The sequence below is a fragment of the Halyomorpha halys genome, unplaced genomic scaffold (genome assembly GCF_000696795.3).
Source record: "Halyomorpha halys isolate HHAL.00 unplaced genomic scaffold, Hhal_1.1 Scaffold315.1, whole genome shotgun sequence".
NCBI lineage: Eukaryota > Metazoa > Arthropoda > Insecta > Hemiptera > Pentatomidae > Halyomorpha > Halyomorpha halys.
Window position 1 is genome coordinate 698,796 of NW_027105587.1, and position 9,977 is coordinate 708,772.

Consider the following 9,977-nt stretch of genomic DNA (forward strand, 5'->3'; position numbering starts at 1 on the left):
ATTGTGTTTAATTACTCATTGCCCAAGTTTGTGGCATATTGTAATATTTATCAATAAATAATATAATTAAAAGAAAAATATATATAAGAAGCGGTGATACTATAATTAACAAGTACGAACAAATGTCTAATATTTTTCGACCTAGTATCATCAAAAATAGTTTTACTAAAATCGGTGTTACCGCATCCGTAGACCTAAAGATCTCTTGTTATGGAAAAGATAAGGTTGGTCACCACTATTAATGCTTCAATCTAAATAATTATTTAGTATCAAAACCAAAAATCAGCTTTTATTTTGGTTCCATAATTATCTTCATTGTGCTATTGGAGAGAAAATCCAAATCAGAATATATTGAGTTGAAATCCTTTCACTCTTCATTTTATAATTTTTTTTTTGTATGATATTTAACAAAGATTTATCTTCTTTGTTATTCTTCAACTTATTTATTATTGCATTGTGATTAAATTATTTTAATTATACAAATTTTTAACTAAGACAATATAATAATAATATTTTTTTTGCAAAAGTGTATCCTACGGTTTGCCCTCTAACATTTTACCTATGACCTGAATGTCAGGGGTCAGCTATGATTGAAAAGATTGCTATCTTTTATTTTCTCTTATTATGCATAATTGGTGCTCTCTTGGGGTCACCGTCACAAACAAAAGGTCATATCTTTAGAGTCTTGTAGTACAAATGAAAATAGACATTTTCTGTTATTTGGCTTCTATGACTGCAACTATCTTCGCGCATCTTCAGAAATAATAACTTAATTTATTTTATGGCAGAGGAAAGTTATAACGATCGGCGCTATAATGTAATAACGATATATAGATATAATGGATATATAAATAATAATATATATATAATAAATAGATATATAGAGTCTAGTCCAATAGTCAAAAGTAGATAAAAATGTTCCGTTATAGATTATTTTTTAATATGATTCTTTGGAAGGTTTTCTGATTGATTAATAACAAAAAATATTTTTCTGCGGGAACCACCATCTTAAAAAAATCTATAGATCTCTTTTTATTTTTTAGCCATCATCTGCCAAAATACGCATCTGACAAACAATTTATATCTTTTCTTGTTAAAAGTTTTAAAAGTTGAGAAGATTTAATTTTAATTTGAGACGAAAATAGATAAGTATCCCAAATTTCGGAACAATTTTACGGAAAATGAAAATATCTGAACTTTCAGTCGAGTTCAGTCAAACGGCTATACTTACGAGTTTTTAAATGTTTCGATACCTAATACAAATCATCAGATGCAAAAATATCAACAAATGAAAATTGAAATTTTACAAGTTTTAGTAAAATTTTATTTGGAGAGCCCTATCCCCTAAACTATTATAGATAGAAAGTTTGTTCTCAAACCGCTGTCAGCTTCAGAATGGAAAACATTTTTTGTAGAATTTTTTATTTTCAAGATAGGGAAGTCAATTTTTTTAATTTATTTTTATTCTTATTCATTAATTTTTTATTAATCCCTTCCAAGTCATTTCTAACACACGGACCCCTCCGTATCTAGAACCAATCTATTCTAATCATGGTGGAGGGGCAAGTTTTCATATCGTGTTACAGCCACAGAAATAAAAGTCAACACACCCTAGGCCGGATTCGAACCGGCAGTCTATTTTCGGAAGGTTTCAGAAGAATTCAAAATTCAAGAAAAAAGTATATCCCGATAGGATCCTTTTCAATTTCAATATTATTCATTATTGACTATCAAAAATTCAAAAATTTTGATACAGCCCTCTGTGTCGATGACACGTTGTTGTTTCCTCCATCTTACGGAAATGACACAAATACTAATAGATTATAAAAATCTTTAAAAAAATCATCAAAAAGTGCCTTTAAAAGTGAGTGTTACATCTAAACATTGAAAAATTAGTCATAATGTTCACTAAACGATGACTTCCCTCGAACATAGTTTCCAATGATACTCCAATCCCACTTGCCAAATTCGTAAAATACTTAAAAGTTACATAGGACAATAAACGAATATACAACTAGTAAATTGATTTTGAATTACAAAACGCAAGGAAAATAATGTACAAAATGTTCCCATATTTCAATAAAAAATCAAAATTAAAAAGTGATTCAACAAAGTGATATTCCACTAATCGATTTAGACCTATCATAACATATGACTCTTCCACATGGAGCTTCATTAATTTAACAATCTTAAAAACAGCTACAAGCATTCCAAAACAAATGCATTAAATTAATAATTAAAATGTGTACGGCTACAGCCTATGAAGGGCCAGAGGTGCAGTACTTTGTAAGCAAGTACTGTTACAAGACCAAAGGTTGTGCAAGGATGTGATTTGGTCAGAATCACACTCTACAGCCAGATTTTTACCCAATTCATGAGGCTGGGTGTACCCCAGGAGAGCTCCAGAACCCACAGGGTTGATTCACGGTTACAGTGTAACAGAAAACAATTTTATGCTCTGCTGGAAAACAAATGTATAAGAAGTTGTACAAGAAAGTTGTTAAACAACCCTTGAAACAAAAGGTATAAGAATTGTTCAATAACTTTTCGTATAACCCATAGTAAGATGGATACAGATTTAAATGTAAACACTACAAAAAAGACATACGAATTGATTCAAGTTTTTCCTAACTTTTAACCATGTAATAACTGAAATAGGAAATTATGCAAAAACAACGACCCGTAGACATAATTCTTAGAGAACTGAACATGTATGGCTATAAAATTCAGTTGCATAGATCTGCATTTAACATTATTTTAAACTGATTTAGGTTTTTTTTCTTTCATTTATTTTTTACCAATATATATTTAAAAAATTAATTTAATAAGGGTATAGCCCTAAACAATGAAATAATTATCATAAATACTAATATTAATAATATAAATATAATACATTCACTCACACACACACAACCTTTTTTATTGACTGTTAATAATATGGGTTTTTGAAGATCAGTCAATAAGACAACAATTTGCGTTTTTATTTTATTTTATTTTTTGCTTAGTCATGCCCTACAATGATGAAAAAAAAACAGTTTTTTTGAAAAAATAATTTCTTTGACCGATTATTAAAAAAACTATAGAAAGTATAACACTATAAACTATAACTATACCCATTACAGTGTGTTCTACATTACAGTGAAACAAATAATTCTAGATTTGTGTCAGAACTGAATAGGATTGAAATAGAGAAAGGTAAATGTGGGTTTTTCCAAACCGTAACCTTTCTTTTAGCAGGTAATCCGTTTATTATTTCTGTATTGTATTTTATTTATTTATACTTAGTTTTGTTAATTATGAATAATGTATTAATGAGGTTGAGTTAACATGAATTTAAATTTTATACATTTTTTTAGAATTTTGTTATCATAGCCCGATTTTTATATTTTTCTTTAGTGATCTTTCCTTTTTGATTTCTATTTAAATTATTTATTTTAGTTGTATCAAATTTTAATGTCCAGTTTGTCTGCAACTTGTTATGTAAGCAGTTTGGTCAGGTTTGTTAGAGTTTTTGTTATGGAGGTACAACTATATTTGTGTTGATACTCCTATTCTTTATAGACATTTTTACTGTTCAAAAGTTCTAAAATAGGATTTTCTGCAATTCTCTTAATGGTGAATTTCATACAATATATTAAATTATAGCTCTATTTTGTCTTGTGCCTGGATATAGTTGTCTTACTGACTGGTCCTCAAGAACCTCAAAAATACGTATAAGAGTATATGTAAACATTAAGGTATATTTTTTTTTATAGTCACATTCTACGAAAACCGGAAGGTATAACCTTTTAGGAAGTATTTAGCTTCCAATTATTCATAGGTCGTAATATCAAATTAATATTAATATATATTAGAAGATGGTCAGGGTTGCGGTCAAAAGAGAAACAAAAATAGTTTACAACTATTTATTTTCCGTCCTTTCGCCCCACTTTGCAGGGCTTCATCAGGGCTAAAAAGATACAAAATGATACAAAGATAAGAATAAAAACAAGTGACAATGGCAAGAGTAAAATTTCTTTATAGAAATACGTAAAATATAAAGCTAAAAAAGTACAAGAGATGTACATAAAACAAAAACAAATCGGGGAAGGGGGAAAAAAAAATTATAGAGTTAAAATAAACGTCATGAAAGAATAATAAAAATAAAAAATAAATAAATATTATCATAAATATATAAAATTATCATTTTATATCATCATTATTATTATTATTATTATTTTTTTATTATTCTATCATGACGTTTATTTTATCTCTAAATTTTTTTCCCCTTGTTTTTCCTTGTTTTTATTCTTATCATTGTATCTTATCATAGTTTCATTTTGTATCTTTTTAGCCCTGATGAAGCCCTGCAAAGTGGGACGGAACGTCGACAAAATAAATAGTTGTAAACTATTTTTGTTTCTCTTTTGACCGCAACCCTAACCATCTTCTTATGTATATCAATTTTTACGGTCAAGTATATATACATATAATATTAATATATATTGAAATTTTTTGTTTGAGACAGAATTGTTTGGTAGTTTTAAAAAATAACATCCATTTGGCATTTTTCCTCTACACATTTTTACTACCCTAAACTCCTACGTTTCAGCCTTTTCGACCATTTTCAAGAATCTATCTGTATTTTTTTTTTTTAATACATTACATTCATTATAAATTAACTTTAAAAACCTTATGAAAAATTTACATTTCCTACCTTATTACACTATCACAACTGTCGGATTTACATAATCCAAATTTTGGTCTCATTTTCCAATACCCCCCCGAAACAGGGCGTACCAGAAGAGCCTGAAGACTGCAATGCCGCCCTAAACTATGCACCATGCAAGCTAGGACCTGGCCTGCCCCTGCCATCACGCCATAGTCCAGGACATGGTGGCCAGCCTTCGAGACAGAAAGACCTTCTTCCGTAGAAGAGGGAAGCGGCTAGAAAACGTAATTGCGAAGGCGAAGACGTCACCAGATAAGAGAACTATGTATATTCACATATGAGACCCTCTGATATCGATTTATATTATTTAACATTATAATTAAATATCACTTACTATAATACTAATTTATTTCCCTCCTCAGGGATTTTATTCTGGTTTCTCGTAAATAAATGTGCCCATTACTAAAAGTAAAAATGTCTCATAATTCAACACTCCACCTTCTACACTAGTTTTAATTAAATAAAATTCAACATACATTCGGGGGGATACCTGAAGTCAGACATGACTAGGTCCCGATGTATACATTTTGGTGCAATCCGTTTGAGGATCAAACTTAAATTAAATTAAAATTAAAGTTATGAGATTTAATGTGGAACGTTTAATGAGGCATTCCGATTAAAAAATATTTATGAATTGTGAGACATTTCCTCCATTTTTCACTAGCTCATTTTATTAATGATAATTAATTTTAACGTACTGTTAATTATTATTAAATGAATACAAGCATGTAAACATTGTTAATCAACATAATTGCAGGCCACTTTGCCATTGTCAATTTTCTTTAAAACATTTTAAATTATGAAAACATTATGCACCAAAAAATGATCTTCATCATAATCTCTAAAATATCTATTATTCTCACAGCTACAATTATTACAATTACAATATTTTTGTGGTTTACAATATCACTTTCAGCTACTCCCTTTATCAATACTACATTGAGTAACTGATTGGAGAAGATGGTCAGCAAAAAAAATATAAATAAACAAAAAATTATTTATAAATAATGTAAATAAATTTTACATACCCTTTAATCTTTATCTAACAAAAACAAATGAGTTAATACTTATACTGTTATTCATTTATAAGCCACTCTTATAAGCCATTGTATCATATATTTTATTTTCTGTTATATTGTTCAATTTGTAAATTCAAATTCGTTTTTCAGTTTTTTTTATTTTTTTTAGACACCACTGACATATCTTCTTACCTACTTAATATTATATTTCATCTTTCACTGTTATAAATCTGCTACTGTCTAATTCCATAGTTATCAATCAATTATTTTGTATTATTCAATTCAATATTTTGTATAATTCCAAATTTGTTTGTATACTATTTCTTTTCAGTTTTCTGTTTCTCTGAATGATGGTTGTTATCTCTTTTGTTCTGTAGCCCTGATGAAGACCTGAAACTCAGGTCGAAACGTCGGCATAATAATAAATAATTTTTTATTTGCTGACCGCACCTTCCCCCCCCCCATCATCTTCTCCAATCAATAATCTACGGTCTACTATTTACATCTCATTACATTGAGTAGCCTTCGGCACTATCCTAGGTTTGCCATATTTTCAGTTTCATTCCAGTTTATTTATTCATCCACATTAGTATTTAAAACCTATCAATTTTAATTATATATTACTTATATTATCAATAACCAAGAAAGAACATTATGATCATAAATTCACTTTACTTAAAATTTCAGCTTAATACTGATTCAAATTTTTTGTATCTAATTTAAAATTAACATTACAATGAATATTCTTCTAAATGTTATATTCTTCTTAATATTGATTTTTAAAAGACAGTGATTTTGCATAAAGAAAACAATACCTTCAAAAGAAAAATGTTGGAGACTAAATATATGTGTGTGTATATATATATATATATATATAGGTACACATGTGTGTGTATAGGTATGTGTATTTATATCAGAGAATATTAATTATACTGTTAATCAGAGACAAAAAAATTGAACCAGCATTATGCTGAAATTTTAACTGAATTAATGTAATGTATTTAAAAATTTTTTTATTAATATTAATGTTTCTACAATGGAGTTTTGAATAATAATAGCTTACTATTAGTAGAAATAAAAGAAGTACATATTTACCTTGAGCTAGTGTTGTCGCAACCGTTGACGCATTGGGTTGTAAGTCTGAAAAAATAAATAAAATTAGTAGAATACAAATACTCGTCTCTTTTATCATCTAAATTATGGTATGATGTAATTATAAAGAAGTTGCTATAAGTTTATTTTCAGAATATTAAAAATATTATAGTCTATGTAACTGCGTAATTCAACAACTACATCTTCTCCATTAACTGTTATTTTCACTTATGTTTGAAGTTGACCTTAATGTTCCATATGTAACCGATCTAGCCTTAACCAGATAACACTCCTTTCATAAACTCCATAACCACCCAAACGCACTAGTTCCTAGCGTAGCTTCCTCCTCCATTGCTGACAATCCTCCGAGGCGAAAAGAGTGTAAAAATATCATTGGAGTGCTACCAATGGGTAATTTCCCTACACGCCTGTATCAGGAAGTGCTTATTGAAAATCAAATTTATAAAAATATCTGTCTGTATAGATCTCCACTTGGTATTATTTGCAATGCCTATCCGCTACTAGAAGATCTAATCCTTACACAGAATGTAACAGATATCCGGTTTTCCCGCTTTAAATTCAAGAATGTTTATAATGAAGATGAAATTTGGGGGAACCCAATGAGGTAATCTGGAGTTCTTTTCAGCTATATTTGTATTCAGACATTGTAACCTTCAAATGATTCCTCTAGCGACTTTGTTCCTTAATTCCTTAATTTTAAGATGAATGGAGATTTTTTTGTGTGTGATAGGAAATGAAATTTTAAGAAGAATTCGTATCGAGATAATCAAATAATTAACACAAATTTCAAAAATAATTCAATTAATTTTTCGTTGAATAATATTTTTTGTCGTTTTTTAATTTATTATCGCAACTAAAGGAAGAAATGATTTATTTAATAAGTACTAACCTAGAATAACAAACTGAAAAGAAAGGAAACTCCACGTCGATTTCGACTATTACAGCACTTACTGGACAAACGGTCTAAACCTCCAACTCATTACAAAAGACTGATCTACGTGAATGTAATAAGGCCAATCTGGACATATGGAGTTGAGCTTTGTGGTTCCACTAAACCTTCGAATTCCTTTCGTATCCAATCCTTAGAATCCAATGTCCTTGGTAAAATCCTCAATGCTCCTTACTTTGTCACAAATAAAATCATACATAAAGACCTTAATCCTCCATATTTAACCGATCTACCCCGAACCAGATATCAATCCTTCCATTATAAACTCCCTAACTACCCAAGCCGAAGAGTAACCATGCTTCCTCTTTCATTCCTGACAATCATCAGAGACGCCTGAGAAGGCTATCTTCTTCTCGAGGCCTGTTAATGTAAAACGTCATTAGAGTGCTACCAATGGGTAGTTTCTGTAGACGTCTGTATCACGCCATTATAACTGAGATCAAATTTACTAAATGTATTATAATTTACAGTTGTAAATAGCAATAAATAAATAAAAATAATTAATAAGCAATGCTCCCCAAATATATTGGCTGCTAAAATACAAAGACTACAGTTCGGTCTTGTTAGGTATTACATAAGGACTAACTTGAAATTTTTGAAAAAGGTGTTATATTTATAACTAAGGTCCGTATTTTTTTTTTATTTTGGTCCTTAATTAAATTTATAAGTATTACTTTTTTCTTGATGTATATTTTTGAGGATCAGTCAATGAGACAATGGTATTGAAGTTATGATCCGCAACTTTATTGTTTGCATAGCCATGGCCTACAATGAAAAAACAATTTTTTAGAACAAAGAATATCTTCAACTAAGTATTAAAACAAGATGTACATAGATCAATAACTATAACAATTAAAACATTACAACTGCCTATTACAATTTGTTCTACATTCCTATGATACAACTAACTCAGGGTTTGTACCAGAACTGAATATGGGTGAAAAAGAGGAAGATAAATGCGGTTTTGTTTTGGTTTTTCCAACCCGTAACCGTTTATTCAAAACAGGTAGTCAGTTTGTTACTTCTGTCTGTTGATATTTAGTGTTGCTGATTATGTCTAATGTGTTTATTTATGAAACATGAATTTCAATTTTGTACTTTAGATTTTTATATATTTATATTTGAATATACAGAACTGTAATGCCATTACTTAGATTGCAATATAATACTAAGCGAAAGTACACATCGTAGAAGCGACTGAGTGGAGACTGCAATAACGGTACGATTGGTCACAGCAAGTGCAGTAACAGTTGCCATTCTTACCGACCTGCTCCGCTACAACAATAACCAGGAGCATTTGCGATCCCAGTCAACTGAGACCGGATAGTCCTGTACTCCTCTAACCGTAACCGGATAACAGAGTATTAATATCACCGATAAGAACAAGGATTAAAAAGAGGTATGAAGTTTTACAGTTTTATTACTTCTTCAAAAAATGTATAATGTTAAATGACAAATATATATGAAACTAAAAATGTCAAATCTTGACATTTCAGTAGCAGTGTAATATATAACTCAATAGATACTCTCATCTTTTATTAGAAAACAAGCTACTAATCTACAAGACCTATTTTAACCTATTAGTTTAAGAGCCCAAGAGGTGAAAAAAAGCAGGTATTTCACCCCAATTTTTTATTACTTTAATAGGGGTATTCATGATGTGTTAAATGGAAAAAATTTTACCATGTTAAATGTCATAAATATAGGATTGTAAGCAGCCCTATTTAAAGTCATGTTAAATGTTAAATGCATAAGACCTCCTAGCGGATTTTTTAAGCAACTTGTTTCATAACCTTTCCTTCCAAAACTTCTTGCTATTGTTTACTTCTAAGTTTTCATTACAGTAATTTTTTACAACATGCCTAAAGTAAGTGAAAAGTAGAAATGTGAAAATTTGGCTACTGATTGTCTTGTTTAAAAAAGTCAAAAAACAATACTAAGACAATCAAAACACAAATTACGAGCAAGTAACCTAAAGGGGCCTCTACATGTTGGCCGAGCCATGGCGAACTCAGACATACGCGAGCATGTGGATGGGTGGTTTGGCTTGGTTGGCCTAGGCTCGTTGCCGAGCCGTCGAGAGTCGGTTTTTGGACACAGATCAAAGGGGTTCGTGAGGGCGCTCGTGTAGCATCTCCACCATTGTTCTTTGTCTAGTTGCAACTTTGAGCTGTTAGGAGGTTAA

The 9,977-nt window shown here is 30.0% G+C and overlaps 1 protein-coding gene across 3 annotated transcripts in view; it reads right to left on the reverse strand.

The window, feature by feature from the left end:
- Positions 1-9,977, reverse strand: part of sas (stranded at second) — a 228,782-nt gene that overhangs the window by 104,125 nt on the left and 114,680 nt on the right. For all 3 annotated transcript variants that reach the window (XM_014421361.3, XM_014421359.3, XM_014421360.3), the window contains exon 2: positions 6,826-6,870. In XM_014421361.3, coding sequence (XP_014276847.3) covers positions 6,826-6,870 — 45 coding nt within the window. The remainder of the gene's footprint in view (positions 1-6,825; positions 6,871-9,977) is intronic.